We start from the raw sequence: 20,651 nt of genomic DNA, 5'->3' as shown, positions 1-20,651 counted from the left end.
GATAGATAGATTTAGTATTTTTCAGAAGAAAACCTGGAAGATAGTGATGTGTTTTAGATCATAGTTGTTGAACTTAGATCTCTCTTCATTAATGATGTGTTGTGGGTTTTTCGTGTTATTGCGATCAATCTGGCAAGCCCTCTTTCCGCGTGCGCTGGCCGAGTGGAGGCGCGCGGCGCCGCTCGTTGCCATGACAGCAGAGTTAGCAAACTGCCCTGTTGCCGTGCGCTCATTAACAGCCGCAGCGAGTCTGGACACACACCTCTGCGTTCTTCCTCTCACTTATTTTGGGGTATTTTTTGGGGGGGGGCGCATTAAAATCCAGCCAAGCTGTACAGTGGCTGACCCGTGTCCTGCTTCCGTTCCATACGGCGGAGGGCTCGATAGAGAGAAATAAAATAAATAAATCAGTAAAATGAGAGGAGTCACGCAGCATTAGCGCCGACCTTTCCTTCACTCGTTTTGGCCTCCAGCATGATTTAAGTGCTAACAGAAAGCCGAGTGGAGATGGAGATGTTTGAAGGAGGTGTAGCTGCTCTGCGGGCTGAGGAGGACGCAGAGGAGGAGGAAGACAAGGCGAAAGTTGCGTCTTTGCCCCCGCTGATGGAAGACGAGGTGAGAAATGTTCAAGTCCATACTTGTCTTAATGCTGTGAACAGTTTCACATGGACTTGTGTTGTTGTTGTTTTTTAATGGGATTTGATGTTAAAAAACAGTCCAGTCTGAGAATGATATGGTTTAATGGCTTGTTATTGTGGGTTAAAGTTTAATAGGAAACTTCAAGAGTGTTTTCAAGTTAGAAGTAGTAGTTTATAGAAGCATTAAGCATCCACAAAATGCAACTGTACTGAAAAAATAATGGGCAAAAAAACAAATATGAAGTTTTCATTGGTCGAACAAAGAGCAAGAATTACAGGAATGCACTTTTGTGACCTCCTGTGCCACCATTTCCATGGAGAAGGTAGAAACAGAGGCATTGACTTCTACAGTCTGCTTGTACATAACAGTAAAATCATGATAATAATTTAATGAAAAAAAAATGATTGATGTAAAAACTAACCACAGAAATCTTTTTAAGCACATGTGTGGATGTACAAAACTTTGCAAAACTCTGCTACACCTGATGCAGCTCATCAAGGGCCTGATTGCAGAGTTACGACTGGAGACAGGATTTAGAGATATGAAGATATCCACACTATTCATTTCATTCTTGATCTTTTTCAGACTGATGATTTCTTGTTAAGGCGTATACAGAAGTATACATAACATAATTCATACTGAAAAACAAGAATGATGTGATTTTTTTTCTAAGTGAGGATTCCTGTTAATAAATAAACAAACAAATAAATGAATAAATAAATAATAAATAAATACATCAGCTCCAGAACACTGATTGTTTTTTTTGGGGAAGTGAGGGGTATTCAATACAAATCCTTCCAAACAGTATTTCTTATTTAACCAAAGAAGTTTTAAGGTTTATCTTTTTTTTTTCCACTCAGCCATGTTTTATTTTGCAGGAATTACGGACTTGACAACACTTCAAAATGTCACCACTTAATTATATCTTAGATCATTTGCACAGTCTATGATTTCATTCTTGAAGCACTGACATTACTTTAAACTGTGTGGGCTATATTTTCTTATATTTACTTCAGATTTCCTACATGGCATTACCCAGTGCGTTAACTTCGAGTCGGTAAAATGCGCAAACATCAATGAGAGAAATGGTAGACTGATCCCCAGGCTACAAAAATAGTAGAGCTTAAGACGTGCATTCTTGAATTTGCACCATTTGAATGACCTCGTGCATTGCTTTTATATAGCACATAAATACTGTTAGCACTGTGACTGAAGAAAGCACATCTAAATAAATAAACATGCAAATAATTGACATTTTTGGGTTGTGGATCTGCACCCGTCTGCTATTTATATCAGGAAGCATGAGCAGAGGGAGTTTATCGTCTGATGCAGAAGCATCTCGGTTGTTCAGTGGTGTTAATATACCATATCTCTAACTATGACTCATACATTATCAGCTCTGTAGAAGAAAATGACTTGGATTTTATTTGGGAGAGCACTCCAGTAATGGAGTAGTGTCACTGATACCAGTGTTTAGGTTGAACCGGGAATCCTATCAGCTTACTAAAACATTTTAGTTTTCAGTGCGAGGCTGTCCTCATTAATGTCACTTGTGCAGTGTTAGAGAGGTGTGGTTTTAGGGGATTAGTGGAAGATGTTCAATAAACAACGCTGTGATTTGAACTAGAATATTAAATATATAATTCACTGTTATTTTAACTTTGTTGCGGTTTGTAGATCACATTTAGGTAGGGTACTCTTCATTTTGTATAACAAGCTAAAATCAGTGATTCACTAAAATGTAGACAAGGTTTAATTTCCAGTCTAATTTCTTTCGAAGGTTTGGGTCAAACAGATGTTTTAAGCACAGAAATTCTGTCTGAGGAGAATGTTCAGACATCAAACATGAAAAATCGATCGTAAAAGCAATAGTAATTTACATTATAACATTATGGCGGAACATCTTTCAATCACATCCATCGTTAGTCAGTATATCTAGATCCTGATTGATATATGCTCCTAGAGTTAAAGCAGAGACAAATATGACCATTTATTAGTCTTAAAAACAAATCAATGGTTAATAAAATTCAACAAAGAATGAAACAGCTGCACTATGGAGAGCTCATGTCCCATCGTTTGCTTGATCAATTTTTCCCGAGTTAACTGTTCCTGTTAACTGTAAACATGGGAATTCACATTTTTTTAGTTTATTAAAGGGTACAATCATGATCATGATTAAAAAGTAGAAAAAAACCCTCCCTTTTGAGTCTGGTTCCTCGCAAGGTTTGTTCCTCATACCATCTCAGGGAGTTTTTATTTGCCATAGTCACCACTGGCTTGCTCATCAGGGATAAACAATTATAAGGGACTACTGTAACTTATAGGCAAAACACATTCTTTCATATAACCTTATTAACGCTTTATCTGCGAAAAGCTGCTTTGAGACAATGTCCATTGTAAAAAGTGCTATACAAATATAAAATCTAATTGAGTTTAAAAAAACATAAACATGTCTGGCTGTACAAAATCTCCCAAAAAGGATTATTTTAAGAGTAGTATTGATAACAAGCTCATATAAATGGAGCCAGGATTGATAGAGCAGGGTAAGATCTATACTTGATAGAGAGATCTACACCAGGGGTCACCAACCTTTTTAAAAATGAGAGCTACTTCTTGGGTTAATGTGAAGGGTTTTCAGTTTGATCTGAAATAACAAATTTTCTCAATTTACCTTTTATTATATGTTATTATTAATAATTAATGATATTCATCTATGTGAAGACACTGATCATGTTAATGATTTCTCATAATAATTATCAACAATGATTTAAAGTAGGAAACAGCTATTTTTAGAAAAGGCCCACGGGCTACTCATGTGGTCCTTGCGGGCTACCTGGTGTCCGCGGGCACCACGTTGGTGACCCCTGATCTACACTATTTAATACAATTCTTATCGATTATTTTTTGACCAGTGATTCATTTTGGGCTTAGCACAGTTTTGTGTTGTTTGCCCGGAGTGTATGATTCAACCTATTTTTCTTTTTTTTTTCGCAGTGGAGCAAATTGGCAGTTTTGTCTTCAGGTATAATCTTAGTGGGATGATGGATATGGTTGGAGAGATTCCATGTCAGCTTTGACATCAGTGTACAGAACATAATTATGAAAAGCCAAAAACATATCTAGGCCGATTTGTGGAGAGAGAGAGAGAGAGAGAGAGAGAGAGAGAGAGAGAGAGAGAATGTTTCTCTGCACTTCTCCCGTAGGAGTTTGTCTATTTATGGGGTGCACTTTTGCTGTAGCACTTTCCTGCTCTGTGTTTTATACTGCAGCTTTTCTGGGTCTGGTTTGTTCCCTTCCAGTGCTGACCACGTGAGACTGTTTTTCACCTTGAAGATGCTTTCCGTTCAATAGACCTATGATGTTTCTTAATCAGGGAGAATGTTGATTAAACAGAAATGTTAAATGTAATCACACTAAACAGCTCTTGTGTCTTCTCGGGTTTGCAATGAATAGTAGTTTCCAGTCAAACTGGACAGAACAATGAATGTCTGTAGATACAAGACATTGTGCTCTTTCACAGTGCATTACATCATTACAGCAAGACATTTTCTTGCGTATTGGGAAAGGGGAACTAGAGCTCTATTTAGGGATCTGGAGATGTAGAACAAAAGTTTCTAGTCAGTTTAAGGTTTGTGAAGTGAGAGTCAGCAGAAGCAAGACTTCGGAGACATGAGTTCTGCTTTTCTTTGCATTTTTCTTTCTTTTTTTTCAGAGAAATATCACACAACAAATACCTTGTGTTATAGAAGATAGTCGTTTATTGTTTACATTATGTTACATTACAGACTTGCTCTAAAATATTTCTGTTTCTCAACTGGGAAGCACAGGTTTTTATAAAGTTTTGTATGTATTAAGAATAAAAATGTGAAAGATCACATTTGCATACACCGGTATTTAGACGCTTTACTGAAAACACTTGAAATTAAGCTAATTTTCCTCCCATTTTCAAAAGTGATCCATAAACAGATTTTTGTTCAGCTTGATTAAAGTTCACCTATGATAAGTCCAGTTAATTGGACATGATTTGGAAAGATACACTTGTCTATAAAAAGCCCTACAGGTAACAGTGCAAAAACATGCCATGGAGCGAATGAAACTGCCTAAGACAAGATTGGGAGGGGAAAAAACACGCTGACTTTGTGTTCAGCAATCAGAGAGAAGGGTTTTAGTCAAGGAGATGAGTAAAAATCCAAAGGTCACTCTGATGGTACTCCAGAAATCCTGTGTTGAAATGGAAGAACCTGCCTGAAGGACAACATGCTGTGCAGCACTCAAGCAATTTCTGGTAAAGTACCCAGATGGAAGCTATACTGAGTGAAGGCCACATTACTTTTTTGCTTACAGTTTGCCAAAAGGCACCAAAAGAATTCTCAGCCCATGAGCAACAATATTGTACGCTCTAATTACAGCAAAATGGAACATTCTGACCTGAATGCAGAAGACTATATCTGAAGAAAACAAAGCAGCACTGACCTCCTGTAAATTCCATCCTGGTAAAGCCAGGTGGTGGCAGAGTACTGACATCTCAAGGGTCCTAAGGACCTCAGATTGGGGTGAGGTTCTTCTAACAGCAGGACGAAGACCTGAAACACACAGCCAAGGCTACATAGAAGTACTTTTAAGGCAAATATGTTTAAATCCTTGACCAGAGACAAATAGAGACTGGAGTTAAAGCTGCTCAACAGAGAGCTTTGAAAATAGTGGTTTGATAAATTAAGGGTTTAAATACATATCTAAATCGAATTAGTGGTTTTTTCTATATCCAGCAATTTGCAAAACTGTGACAAACTGGTTTTTCAGTATGAAGTGTTTTCTGAGGAAAAAAATGAATTGAAAATGAAGGTAACAAAAAGAAAAGGTCACAGGGAATGAATGCTGAATGGACTTTATATGAGTTAACAACTAGGTCAGATTTGGAGATGACATCATGACTCTTCTGGTCTTGAATGGTGTCTTTACGTCTAGAAATAATCCTGCTGAACCTTCATCACTAAGGGCAGGAGGCTGAATGATATTCCATTTATATCCTAAAATCAGCAACCAGACTGGCTTTAAAGTGATTAAATACACAATGAATGCTTGAGATGAGCAGGCACAATGTCCTAGAAACATTGTCAACAGAAAAGGTCAAAAGTGGTTAAACTGGATGGCTCAAAACTCTAATGATAAGTTAAGAATCACATTTGTATTTGTGGTGGTTAGGCTTTATATCAAATGTCAATTCTATAAAAATTCTGTTTCTTTAAATGTAAATGGCAGTGTGTTCTGAATGTAAAATCAAACTCTTTTATCATCCTAAATCTTTCATAATTCTCTCTTCTCAGGAGAACGTGTCTTTGGCAGATATCCTGTGCCTGAGAGACAGCTGCCTGTCCGAGCAGGAGGTGTGGGCAGTGTGTGCTGAGTGTGTGCGCTCGCTGCAGAGCATTTCCTGCTCTCCACTCTTTTACACTCTCTGCATTACACCAGACACGCTTGCCTTTAATGCCCACGGCAACGTGTGCTTCATGGAACAGCTCAGTGGTCAGTATTCGTTACGTTCACCACTGTGTGTGTGTGTATTTAACATGCTGCCTGCAGACAGCTTCACTGTCTGCAATTTTGTTTGGTTGTATAGGGGCCTAGATTTGATGATCTGGATGTAGGGGGGTGTCTTCTTCTTTAAAACTGTTGCCCTTGCAAATCATACTCTACAAAGCCTGGAGGCTGTTCTGTAGTGTTTGTCCGATCTAAAAAAAATGGACATAAGTTGCAGTTTTAAAAGTGCACAGTAACGGTTAGATATTAATCATTCTGTTTTGGTTTGCTGATTGAGTTTCTAATTTAGTTTGCTATTTAACAGGGTCTTCAGGAAGATCTGGAAGCAGGTCAGAACCCAGGGGTTAGGATTAAAACTAAATCTGGTTCTCTAGGGTCAGGATTATCAGGACTATTATACTTTCTACTTGAAATAAAATGATTTTTAATATTTCATATAAAATATGTTTTTGTACTCGCTTGTTGGTTTAAATCAATTTCTATGATGCTTACTGTAACAAAATCCGGAATTGAAATTGGCCATGGGTAGAAGCTAAAACGGTCCTGTGGAAACGTGTCATGAATGAAGAAATTATGTAGCTGAAGGACAAAGCACTCAAACAGTGTGCAGGGCCACAGATGTCTGACTTCCTGATTCACATCCTAATATATCCCTGAATTACTGCTCACATTGCACAGTGATACTATTGTTTTACTGCTCTGTCATACTGCAGATGATTAGGTTATTCACATTTATATTGGCCGATCCATACTGGAACCAAATATTTGTTTAAATTTATAATACAATTCCCAGATCCATGTAAAAGAAAAAAATATTTCCTAAATTTAAAATGTTTAAAAAGCAAACAGTAACGGTTTACTTTATATATATTAAAATGCCTCTACAGTATGGAAATCTGATATATAACAATATATGCAGAGAACATATGTTCATGTTTGATTTCACAGTTTTATATATATATATATATATATATATATATATATATATATATATATATATATATATACAGTGGAACCCGGTTATGTCGATGTCTTAGGGGGTTGCCAAAAAGCATCGAGGTAACCGATGATCTAGATAAACGAAAATCAAAATGGCGGCAATATATTAACGTGCTTGAAATTTCTTTATGTACATGATGTGCGTTAATAAATGAGAATGTGCATGCGTGTTTTGGAGGGTTTTACACAACAGCGTTGCGCGATTTGTTTGATGAAGGCATGCTATAAAATGTACATACGTTTGTTAACAACAAAAGGCATAAGTGCACCTACTAACAGCAGAGATTTACCAGTATACAATACAAACCACCGTCCATTCTCCATACAAACCTTTATTATATTCTCCAACATTATAAACACACAGATCGCTCAAAAACAAAAAAAACAGCGGCTGCACAGTGCCGTCTCACATTTAGTCCACATGTGGAAAAAAAAAAAAACAGTAACTAAGTTTCTGAAAACTTATGACCATCAGGCTGAAGTAATCCGCACAAACACACAAAGCAAAGTGTCCGAAAAACTTACGTCCGTGATGCCGAGGGGAGATAAGCCGGCGAGAGAGAGAGAGAGAGAGAGAGAGAGAGTTTGTGAATGGAAAAATAGGAAATTAAAAATACGGCGACCGGCGGCACGGCGCGGCCGGAAAAACCCGGAAGATCCAAAACCGAACCCGAAACCAAAAACGAGGGACAGAAAAGTCTCAAACGTGAACGGCCGAAGGTGGCGTGGCAGGTGCTTTCTCGGCCGCTTTCTCTGAAGCTCCGGCTTCAACTCCTTACCGAGAGCCGTGCTCCTTACCCTGCTCGCCTGCGTGCTCGGTAAGGAGCACGGCTCTCGGTAAGGAGCGACGCGCGCGCCGGTAAGGAGTTGAAGCCGAGCGCCGCGCTCCGTTCATCACATAACATTTAACAAAAAAATGCATATGTGCACTTACTAACAGCAGAGATTCACCAGTATACAATACAACACCTGTAGCAGCTGTAAGGTTTGATTTTTCCGCCACTTTCGCGAGTTCTTCTGCGGCTGCACAGCGCCGATCGACATAACTGACATTAAAATTTCTCCCTTGTGCTCAAGATATTAGGGTTCCGCGACATAAAAAAAGTCGACATAACCGATAAAAAATGCGTAGAAAAAGCGAGAATTTGGCGGTTCCATTTCAAAAACGTCGACTTAATAGGGTTGCCGGGTTCCACCGTGTATATATATATATATATATATATATATATATATATATATATATATATATATATATATATATATATAAGCACAGCAATTTATATGTTTGAGGCTTTAACTAACATTAAAATCTTTTTTTTAGTACGACATTGACTTTTATTTCCATCCTGTTTCCTTCAAATTAGTTTTGCAGTACTGTATAAATTACTAGTAACTATTAATAATGCAAATATGAATAGGGCTTCTCTATTTATTATTACTGTATAGTAATAATGAATAGTAATGAATGAATAATGAAAAGTATATGGATTATGAATAGTAATATAAAAATACACTATATAAACAAAAGTATTGTGACTTTTCCAGTCATATTTGGGTTTTTCCTCAAACTTTATCACGAACTTCAGCCCCAAGCCTGTTCCAGCATGAACTAGAGAGCTGAGTGCAACCCAGGTCTCCTCTGGAGGCCGATAAAAACTACGAATGTAGTTACGAATATAGTTTTTTTTATTAAAATGTATTTTTATATTAATCGGCATTGGCAGATTGTGCTGCAAATTATGCCGAATATATGGCAGTTGCATCTGACACACCAAACCGTGCCTGTATGTTCTGCCCTCACGTGTAAGAACATAACACTCTAATACCAGCAGGTGGCAGTAGACTGTATTCGGCATACAAACAGGGAAACCAGAAGAGCTACAACTGTGAATATATATAGCATGCAGGTTTAATAGCTGCCGCGATCATTACTAACAGATTCGTGTAACATTTTTCAGTCATGTCTGCTAAGTTACAAAGACAAAAGCAAGAATGACAACAATTGTGTTCCAGGTTTTTTTTCGCGTGCTCATTCGCTTAGCTAAATAGCCAATCGGATTCTTTTTCCGACAAGTTTCGCCTCAGAATCGACCGAAAAACTGCTGATGCATTCGACCAGAGCCAACGGTGCGAAAAAAACCTAAACCCGACTGACACTCTAGGCGTTTTATGTATAACGTTTGGAGAGAGAATGTGAATTACATTCAAGATTTTTTTTTGTCATCAAGAAGAAAAAAAAGAAAATCGGCCAACAAAAAAGGCATCATATATCGGCCATCGGTTGCCCTGATTTCTAAATATGGACATAGACATCGGCCAGAGAAAAACCCATATCGGTATATTCACCCTACATCGGGTACTTCTGTGCCTCAATCTTGTGGCTGAATGAGCACAGATCTCTTCAGACCCAAACAGCTATACTGAGCCCACCTTGATGTGCCTGATATAAATGTGGATTTATTAGAAAATAGCGTTTGGCAAATATTAATTTCATTATGTGAAAAGGCTTCGCGGTCCGGCCGGGCGCCATTTGCCATTCAAAGTTCGCCAGTTGGTGACCCCTGCAGTAGGGTATCTAGTTTCTGCATCATGCACGGGTCTCTCTTTTAGCCACTCTGCTACATCACACAGTATATTCACCTACAAACATGCTGTACTATTACTAACTATATTAATAATATATGTATCTCTTTCAAGGCTCTTTTGATGTGGCCAATAAAGACTTCCTGCAGTTTGCTTTGTCTTTCATAGTTGTTCTATCTCTCATAGTTGGGAATTTGTAATACAGTGCACATAGAATAGAGAGTAGAAAGGAATGTGACCTATAAAACTCCTCCAGCTCTGCAGAATATTCCTGAGGCTGGGGATCCTCAGCATCTTTGGCCTACTTAGAAGCAGCAATGCTGTGGCAAGCTCCACAACAGCTTGCGCTCTGGACAACTACTTGAACGAAATTATCCTTTTTGTACTACTATGAACTAATTCGCAACGGTGTACTGTTTGATATGGTCCTATAAACCCAGGTTATTAGACAGTAATTGAATTGATAAATGTATTGTGTAAGCACAATTTATATACAATATATTGCAAAAGGTTTGCAGACATCTGGTCATAGTATGTGCTTTTTTAACATTGCATTCCACATTTGGTCCCAATTTGCTCTTAAAGTTCCCTCCACTCTTCTGGGAAGATGTTCCACTAAATTCGTGCTTGTGGAGATTTGTGCTCATTGGGACACAAGTGTATTAGTTAAGTCAAGTACTGATGTAGGTGAGGTGATGAAGCCTGGGGTGCAGTCTGCAGTCCAATTCATCCCAAATGTGTTGAGTAGGGTTGAGGTCCGAGCTCTATGGCAGGATCTTAAACTCTATGGCATCTTCCACTTAAAACATGCAAAGGAAACCTTCATGGAGCTTTGTGCACATGGGCTTTGCCATGCTGGAACAGGTTTGGGTCTCCTAGTTCAAGTAAAGGGACATTTTCATGCTACTGCATCCAAAGACGCCCTATACAATTGTTCCCAACAGTTTGGAAAAGCACCAAATAAAGCTGGGAAAATCAGGTGCCCCAGTACTTTTTTCCATATAGTGTATATCAGGGGTCACCAACAGCCTTTTCTAAAAAATAGCTCAACATAGCGCCACTTACCAGTGAGCTGCATCAAATTTTTTTTGTTGCTATTCTTTTTTAAATAACACTTGCATTGGTGTGAATTTAAAAATGACAATATTTAAATATAGATGACTAGATATAGATAAATATCATTAATTTTTAATAATAACATATAATAAAAGGTAAATTAAGCAAATTTGTTATTTCAGAAGTGTGTATCAAACTGGTAGGCCTTCACATTAATCGGTACTCAAGAAGTAGCTCTCAGTTTCAAAAAGGCTGGTGACCCCTGGTGTATACTGTATACACCCAGGCCTTTAGTCATTACAAGTCTCATTTCACAAATCATGTGTAGCAGAAGCATCAATATTAACCTGTGGGTTTTTAATGAATTTTTGAATTTTACTGCGGTTCGAATCTCGCGCCCCGTTTTATCATGGAATTGCATTTGCCGCATAACTAATTTGTTAAGCTGATTTTCGTGGTCTCTCGCAGATAGCAGGATAGACCAAAAAAACGTATAGGGAATTGTTTTTTATGTAGTTTTATGTAAAACTAATGACATTTATTAATAAAAATATAATTATTATTTATAAAATGAAGTAAGTGATTTTTATACAGTACTGTATACATAAAATAGCATTTTTGGGGTGGCATCTGTTTATCATGGTTTTTATTTTATAAACTGGGGATTACCGTATTTGAAATTGCAGTAATTATTTTCTTTTTCTCGCCATTTTTCACCAGATGACCCTGAAGGCACCTTTGTACCACCAGAGTTTGACAAGACTGGAAACACAATTGAGGTGAATTATTACTGGGTTTGCACTCGTGTACATCCACAGAATCATGACAACATAATAAAGGAAATTCCTTTATTTGGTGTTTGAATATGGATGGTGGTATGTGGTATGCAACCAAAGGTAATATGGAGCAACTTATTAGTGTAACAAAAAAACAAGAACTACATAATAGACACATTTTTTATCACATATTTACAATGGGTTCCAAAAGTTGGTTTATGTTTAGAAATAAACAGAAAATTCTGAAAGTAATTTGAAACATATTGCTTCAGGATTCAAGATGTAGCACAATTTCTAGCTCACTATTTAAATGTAATCAAATGAGTGACCCTATTTACTTTTGTAGAGAATGTCAGATTTTCTACGAATCCTATGCCTTCTGTTGAAGCACATGTTCAAATGTCATGTTGATGATCTAACATGGATCATCAGGCTTTACACAAACTTGTGGACAGTGCACACTGTCATTAAATCATGAAGGAAAAAATTCTATAAAAAAAAGATTCTGCATTTGTCTATTTGTGATGATAATTGTTACAATTGATTATTACAGACTGATGCACCCCACTGTAGAAACTCATTTGTTATGTTTGTTATGGACTGTAAACAGACATTACAAAGGAAGTCAGCGGTCTTTAATACAGCAATCAAATATCTATTTTATTTAGACCATAAATGAATCTTTTCACACAACAAAATCCTGGAAAAGACTGGTCCTCCTGACACGGATACAGGCGATCGTGTATAATGTTCTGGTCAAGCAAAGTGTGTAGATAAGGACTCATTTGTTAGCCTAGATGAGAGAGTGCATGACCTGCCACAGATGATGGATATTTCCTGGACTGGCTGCAGGCAGGAAAATGGATGACACTGTTCACTTTCATCTGTATTTGTCTGTGCTCAATACTAAATGGCTTTAGGAATAGCAGGATTACATAACCAAAACAGAATCTTGTGTGGGAGGTCTAGTTTCATCCAGGCATGACTAAGTTTCACACTTTTAATATCATATTGACACTAATATCTGAACAGTTATTATTACAGTAATTGGGCAAAAAAAAAATTCAATATATCTTGATAGAGGAAACTGACTTGCAGGTAACTGTAAGAACTCAGTTGCTCTATCATTATTGTTACTTGTCACTGCTATTACTATAACTATATACACCGATCAGGCATAACATTATTACATTATAACATTATGACCAGTAAAGTGAATAACATTGATTATCTCTTTATCATGGCACCTGTAAGAAAAAAAATTGTTGGCTAGACGACTGGGTCAGAGCATCTCTAAAACTGCAGCTCTTGTGGGCTGCTCATGGTCTGCAGTACTCAGTATCTATCAAAAGTGGTCCAAGGAAGGAACAGTGATGAACCGGCGACAGGGTCATTGGCAGCCAAAGTTCACTGATGCACGTGGGGAGCGACGGTTAGCCCGATCCAACAGACAAGCTCCTGTAGCTCAAATTGCTGAAGAAGTTAATGCTGTTAATGCTCGATGGATCTTGAGTGTTTTGTCAGCAAAATGGGGACCAACACAATATTAAGCAGGTGGTCAAGCAGATTTTCTACCTGATCGGTGTATGTCACTTCTATAACCAATAACACCACTTAGACAAAGTGATCTGTACAATGTCTTATTTTTTGCTGGCATCTTCACATTCTTTATCTTTACCCCTGCTTTAGGGTCATGTGTTCTCGCTTGGCTCCACACTTACAGCTGCTCTGGGCTATGATGGAGAACCTGAAACCGAAGCAGAGTTCGGGGTTGATACTCTTAGGTTGCTTGAACAAATGCAAGAGGAAAAGCCAGGAGATAGACCTTCTCCAAAGGTGTGAAAACTTCACAGAATACACATTTGACATTTTATTTTTCTATTAATTCTTTAAAATATTTTGTTATGGTATTGGCAAAGCAGCTAATGGTATTACCTTTAATGGTATTAGCTGCTTTGAGACAATGTCTGTTGTGAAAAGCGCTATAGAAATAAACTTGACTTGACTTGACTATTGGAAATTATTGGAAATTATTTGCTACTAACTTACAAAGAAATACGTTTGGTATAATGCTGATTCCAGTTACATAAATTGTTATGAGTATAGCTTAATACAGACTTTGTGAATATGCTATGATATACTACAATATTAATAGTTGCACCAAAAAACGTAGTTTCAACATACTTTCACAACTATTATTTTCCATTTAGATCTAGATAGATACAGTGCAGCATCCAAAGTAAACATCTTTTTTCAGTTTAACTTTTCCTTTGTTTCTGTTCAAAGACCTTTTTAGACTAAGATCCTTTGTGGATAGAAAATGTTATGCTGGCCCTCTTCTACCTCCCCCACCCTGACATTACCGATAGCTCACTGAGTAGGAGAAGAATGGCTATGAAATGTGCTTTAGAGGAACATATTTAATTATAAAAACTGTCTAATAACCTCTATCATATCCCTCGCCCTCCACCCCATCTACACACACACACACACACACACACACACACATAAACACACACGCACGCACACACAAGTCCAAACACTTCACACCTCATTCCTACTCACTACCTACACTATCTCTCCCCTATTATGCTACAGATACTAGCCAGCAAGGCAAACACATGCTTCCTCTGAGAAACTTGAAGCTGACCTAATCTTTTTTTAGTTCCTTCTACAACACACAGAGTAAAGCAGTATTTGATATCTTGCTCATATTGGTGCTTACACAATGCCCACAAATGCCTAGTGTTTCTGTGATTGACAGGAGAGAGTAATGCAATTCCTCCAACCCAAGGGTGCATGACAAAATGTTGCTCTCATGATATTTTTCTCATGACTGTATAATAACACTAGCTTTAATGGACTACTTTCAAAGTATGGCCTGGTGTAGACTTCACATTGTGACTTTGTATTAGTGAAGCTGGTCTATGTGCTGCTTTAAACTTAACTATGAGTGTTAACATGAGAATAACCCTAAAGAAATGCAAAAGAAAGAAAAAAGCAAGTTTTCAAGCACATTGCTGATGCTTCAGCTATAGTGCTTTTAATTGCGAAAGCTTTGCTTCGAGAATATTCCTTTTAATGATGTGCTGAAAGACAGCTTTGCTTTTCCTATGACCTCAGCATCAAGCATTTTCCAGCTCGAATAAACCACTTTAACTCTTAATTGTGATGCTTTCTGTCTTCTTTCTCACTGATGTGTGATTGTTACTCTGAGTTTACCATATGGTAAGATTCTGTCTATGCAGAACTCTTTTAAACAAGAACAAAGCCTCTAGAAAAGAATTATATTTAACATGCTATTATCCACGAAGCAATGAAAGGCAAAGAAAAGGCAGAATTCTTTTTTTAAAAGATGTTGTGGAAAAACATGTGCAAGATACAGAGGGGTATAAAAACCAGAAAGGACACAAGAGAAACAGACCAGAAAGCCACAGTGGAAACACAAAAGCTTTTAAATGGTCAAGCCAGACAGGCGTAAGTAAATAAACTAGCGAACACCGGATCTGAATAAATAACTACCATGACAACGGGGTAATGAGAACAGGAAACATTAGCCATATAAAGAAAGTGGAGTGGAAAAAGAGACCAGTGTACAGAGGATGAGGGGCAAATTGGGATAGAATCAGTGTGTTCAACCTGGTTATTGAAAAGTCCTGTATTATACTTGTGTAACCTCAGAGAAACCATATATAGAAAAATAACAGCAAGCCAATACTCACAACAAATAGCAAATCTTGTTTATACATGTTACCCCTGTTTGATGAGAACCCTGAGAATTTGCGTACCTGAAAGTCTCTAGCATGTATATATGGATCTAAACTCATTTTCAAACAGATCTCTTGGTGTTTTTTTTTTAGCTTGCTTTATTGATGCACTTCATATGGTACACACCAATATGCAGTTCATCTTAGTGTTAACTTCTCTCTCTTCGCAGGTCATTCTGTCTCTAGCAGATGCCAAACTCAGAGACACAATATCCACAGCAGTGTGCCGAAAGCTCTCTGCCATAGGAAGAAGAGTGCTATCCATAGAATCGGTGGCACCTTTTCAAGGTTTTATCATCATCTCCTTTCAGATTGTAAAGTTGCTACTGGTTCTATTGTCTTAACTCTGATTTTAAATTTCGTTCATAGATGAATGGGACAAATCATATCATCACTTAATGGAATATAAAAGCTCACGGTCAAGCTCAGTTGAGAATCATACATATGACCAGCGCATGGCCAGACATTATTCTTCAGATTCTCATGAAGACGAGGAGCATCTAGTTAAACCTAGGAGAAGAGTCTGCAATGGTTCATTCCGTTCCGGGAGTGTGGATGGATATCACGGAGGTCCAATGCCGCTCCGAGATGTAAACTCCTTTTACCCGAGTCAGAATAGCTCCACCGTTCTTAAGATGAATCAAGAGGTGAGGTGGAGAAGATCACGGAGTGCCCTAAATCGCTCCTGCTCCATTCCTGACTCCAACAACCCCCCTGTGTTTTCATCTCCATCACACACAAACCTAAGCATGATGGTAGCAGACTTGTCAGAGATTGGGGGAGATGAGAATATTATGATGCAATGGGAAGACCATATGCTGAAGGAAACAAGCAAGAAGTCTGCACTGGATGAAGATTCCGATGGAACAGATGAGGTTCTCAGCCACTCAGTAGAATCTGTAAACAGAATAAGTAATGACACCCCGACTCGTGTCACCACCAATGTAGATCCAGAATATACAGATCAAAGTGAAGTTGTAAGGGAGGAAACCCCTGTGCTCTTCACACATGTAGATGAGGAAATAAAGAATAGCAACCTGTGCTCTTCTAATCATATGACCAAAAGCATGCTGTGCCTCAATGAGGAATCTCAGGATGAGGTAAGATATAGATTCAGCTTTTGTGAATTATAAAGAGATTATTCTTTCCTCTCCTTTGCAGTTTGTTAGATGAAGTGCTAGGCGTTTTATTATTGCACATTCAGATAAATGCTCTTTTGGCTTCCATTCGCAGTGGGTCTCTTTGCGGGAGCTGCTGTCACACTGTACATGGCCATTGTCTGTGAATGAGTTGTGGGCCCTGTGTTACACCTGCCTGACCACACTGCAATCCTACACTGATTTCCCAGGTCAGTCCTATACAGAAGAACCATGCTCCTCCTAAAATCAAAAGCCCACCAATGTAATATTTAGCAGTAATCCTAGGTCGCACAATGGTGAAATTAGATCCTACGGCAGGAACAGTTAGCGTGAAGAAGGCTACATTCTGGATGGTTCATCACAGAACTTCACAGTCACACATATTTATACCTTGTGGCAATTTATCTTTGTCATTCTACCTGCTGGTATGGTTTTGGAAGGTATCAGAAAATCAGAGAAACTTGAGTAACTCATGTGAATATGGGGAAAATATAGCAGAATCTTTACAGAGAGTGGTGGTGCAGTTCTCCACATGTCAATGTGTGTTTCCTCCATTTCTTTTGTTTTCTCCGCGGTCAAGTTTATTAAGTTTTAAGGTACAATCTCACAGCACCACTTTATACTATGGCAATTTTCCTTTGGATCTCTAGAAGAACTGTAATAGAACACCTGAATGGCGCTTTATGATTTTGAGTGAAATGCTTTTGGCCTTTGTTTTGAAAGCTTACCTGTGCCTGGACTCTGTTTATGTCAGCTGTGATGGAGAGCTGCTGTTCCTAATGCCAAAAAACACAGGTACTGCTGTGCACAACACACCAAACATGCAAATCCATGGAGGAAAAACTTTAAAAATCTCATTGAAATTCGAATGCAATTATAATTTAATCACAATAACCTTTATTTACATTTGCAATTAGCAGTTTTTAATAAAAAAAATTTAATGTAATCATTAATAATGTGTCAAAAATGGACAGGATCAGCCAGCCAGCACTTCAATATAATGTGTTTTCATAGTAGCACAACATCAGATTAGTGCATCATTCACATAGCACAAAGCTCATCAAAATTACAAGCATGCCCATTGAAAGAGGGTTTTTTAAAACATCACTAAACAATGGGGAAAAACATGCACATTCTGTAACTTAATCAGCACCATAGAATGTGTTGCATTTGCAGAAAAAAGATACCTGTGACTGACAATGACAACTGTTACAGTTTCTTGTTATAATGCTTGTTATGGGTAGATGCTCGTGTTAATGATAATTGCTTTCCATGATTGTGTAATATCCAGCAAAAAGATAAGAAATGTTGAAGATGATCAACATGACAGTCGCCAACCACATTCAAATAACTTGCAGGGTTAAAATCAGCATCTTTAATGGAACAGCATTGTTTAAAATAGATTTGTGTGTATTAGTTAAACTTACTCAAGTTTAGACCGCTAGTGTTAAAGCAGATGAATTATGACAACATTTGAACTATTTCTCTCCTTGAACTACTCTTCGAATTGCCTACCCCATTTAAACACCTGATGCAATACCATACTATATCATACCATACCATAATGTGCTATACTATACATTACCATTCCAGAACATACAATACCATTCCCCACAATTCAATACCACAATTCAAACTAGTACAGAGTGTATATTTTCAAGTCACATGTTTATTGCTACAGACCGACTTGTTTTTTTGTCATTATTTGTAGGATCCAGCGATGCCTTTTATGTAGCGCCTGAATTCCAGGAACATGGTATTTTAACAGAAAAGGTAAACCTTTTTTTTTTTTTTTTTTTAGTGAATTGTCAGCTTATGCTTTTTGTAGACATTTAAATACTTGAGTTTGCAATAAAAATGTGTTTTTGTTCCTTTTTAGGCCTGCATATATGGAGTGGCAGCAATTTTGTGGGCTGTAGCTAAATTTCATTTGTCCCCTAATCAGAAGTTAGCTATGCCAAGAAAACTCAAAAGGCTCCTGCTTGAGATGGCCAAAAAAACTCCAATTGAAAGACCATCTATTGTTATGGCAAAAAAGGTAATAAACAGATAAGCAATAAGAGCAGATCTAGGTTAATTGCATGTGTTGGATATATTTTTATTCATATGTTCATATATAAACCTCAGTGTTAAATTGTAAGAGTTTTATATAATTATGTCCACATATCTTACTGATGAACCCTAATGTACAATTAGAGACACATGAATAAGCAAATTTCTCTCATACTACTTCAGAGATGCCGTGACTACCTGTCTTATCAGGGGACTGATGCTGAGACTGTGTGGACACGGCTAATCAACAGACTTCATAAGGTATACGTTAGCCTATGGGGTTTTTGAGATACTGTACGAAATCAGATGAAAGGAAATATGAAATCTTACAGGATTTCTTTATAAAGCTGTCGTACAACTAGAAACTATATAAACTAGTAGCTTTCATGTTATTACTTACTTGTTTAAATGTGGAAAATATTAAAGTGGCCTCTTGGTGTGTACCATTTAACGTTAGCACAGTATTATCAAATATAGATTGTTATCGAAATGTAAAGTATAGTAAAATAGAAAATATTTTCATTTTGGGAGAAATTTCCTTTTTTTTTTCCTAATCAAAGTGTAAAACTGTTATTTAAATTTTATATAATTTAAGGCATCAAATAGGAATAATGAAGAAGGAAAAGAACATTTCCATGATGTGGGCTTATTTAAACAGTCAGCTACACCTGAGAGGAAAACTGGTAAATTTCTTTTATCTTTCTTTACTAATTACAGCTCATTACATTCTGCATTAGTAGATGAAGAGTGGCTAATCCCATTCTTGGAGTTTAAAATCCTTCTGCTATGCATAGTTACTACCTGTAATCTTGCCAAAAGCCATCCTAATGCTTCGGACGACCCAAACTACTTTGATCAAGTTTTAGTAAATTAGGGTTGGAACCCTGCAGGATTGTTGATCTTCGAAATTATATGTAAAAGACAAATGGATAATCTTTAAAAATGAATGTTTAATACATCATTTTAACATTAGTGTTTTACTTTATTTTAAACATAAACAATTATTTTGTTTGTTAAAATGTTTGTGTGCTATTTTTTGTGTTGGTGTGTACAGGTTTCATCCCTGTGGGGCATGATGTCACGTTGGCCCCTGTATCTGGTCCACTTCCCCAGAGCAACTCTCTCTCTATGATAGCAAGGCTGCCTGAGGCTTTCACTTCTTTAGCAACCCACTTTACTCCTATTGTAGTGGCTCAAGAGAATGTCAAGGAAGACGAAATTCCTATCCCTCAGCTAAGGATCGGCAGGTGCATTGTTTATTACTGTCTGTTGTGAAATAAATGAATAAGCTTTATTTAGTGACTTGAAACTAATTGATTCTATTCTTAATTCTAAGTCAATCCTACTATCAACTTGCTAAGAGCTTTTAAAATCTAATTCTGTTCTGTTCACTGTGTTTAAAAAAACCTAGTGAAACTGAAATAGGAAATGAGGACCTGACTGCAGAAACACCACAAATGAAAGAAAACTGGATGCAGGAAGAGCAAGAGGAAGACCAGTGCTCATCCTTGTCCAGTAGCACAACTGCTCTTACCTCTTCACCTCAAACCAACCTCCAAATAACCTGTCCAGACTCGAATAGCCAGTCTTCACCAGCCTATCCTAACATCTCATGCTCTACTGGCGTTTACAACAATTTCCTCCTGCAACATGACCCTCAGAGTGGCCGTCTGACACTGCTTCCTATTCACATAGCTGTTTCTCAGCCAATCCCTGGCCTAGATCTTAACCTTCCATTGAGGGCAGATTCAGAGACTGACTCAGGAACCCAAACCACAGAGAATATTGTGAAACAAAATACCAAGAATGGAGAATCTGATCACCATTTCACCTCCTCCTACCACAAAAACAGCAAAAGCAGCATTCCAAATTATAGCGCTCACCTGAATATCACTGAGCCTCCCCAACAAACCAGGGTATTGAGCACTATACAACAAAGACAGCTCATCCTGCAGCAGGTCATTGGTCTTATCAGAGAGGAGTTTGCCTTTGACTGTTATCTGGAAAAAGGAGCAGAGGAGCTTGTAATGGGTAATTGAATTATGCTATTTTGATTAAGTCAGCCTTTTCTGCATACAAATGCTGAGAATGTTCTTGTTTGA

At 37.7% G+C, this 20,651-nt stretch overlaps 1 protein-coding gene across 4 annotated transcripts in view; it reads left to right on the top strand.

Moving 5' to 3' along the window:
- The first annotated feature begins 215 nt into the window (after positions 1–215).
- LOC124400193 (kinase non-catalytic C-lobe domain-containing protein 1) overlaps positions 216–20,651 on the top strand; it is a 39,845-nt gene continuing 19,409 nt past the window's right edge. For 3 of the 4 annotated variants that reach the window (XM_046871874.1, XM_046871866.1, XM_046871857.1), the window contains exons 1-14: positions 216–615; positions 5,964–6,162; positions 11,536–11,594; positions 13,281–13,427; positions 15,529–15,646; positions 15,728–16,458; positions 16,592–16,706; positions 17,221–17,292; positions 18,209–18,270; positions 18,377–18,535; positions 18,733–18,810; positions 19,145–19,232; positions 19,604–19,796; positions 19,961–20,580. In XM_046871874.1, the coding sequence (XP_046727830.1) occupies positions 508–615; positions 5,964–6,162; positions 11,536–11,594; positions 13,281–13,427; positions 15,529–15,646; positions 15,728–16,458; positions 16,592–16,706; positions 17,221–17,292; positions 18,209–18,270; positions 18,377–18,535; positions 18,733–18,810; positions 19,145–19,232; positions 19,604–19,796; positions 19,961–20,580 (2,749 nt within the window). In that variant the 5' untranslated portion in view covers positions 216–507. The remainder of the gene's footprint in view (positions 616–5,963; positions 6,163–11,535; positions 11,595–13,280; positions 13,428–15,528; positions 15,647–15,727; positions 16,459–16,591; positions 16,707–17,220; positions 17,293–18,208; positions 18,271–18,376; positions 18,536–18,732; positions 18,811–19,144; positions 19,233–19,603; positions 19,797–19,960; positions 20,581–20,651) is intronic. The other variant, XM_046871882.1, reaches the window with a different exon arrangement.

The sequence above is a fragment of the Silurus meridionalis genome, chromosome 2, assembly GCF_014805685.1.
Source record: "Silurus meridionalis isolate SWU-2019-XX chromosome 2, ASM1480568v1, whole genome shotgun sequence".
Taxonomy (NCBI): domain Eukaryota; kingdom Metazoa; phylum Chordata; class Actinopteri; order Siluriformes; family Siluridae; genus Silurus; species Silurus meridionalis.
This window is presented reverse-complemented; position numbering and strand designations above follow the sequence as displayed.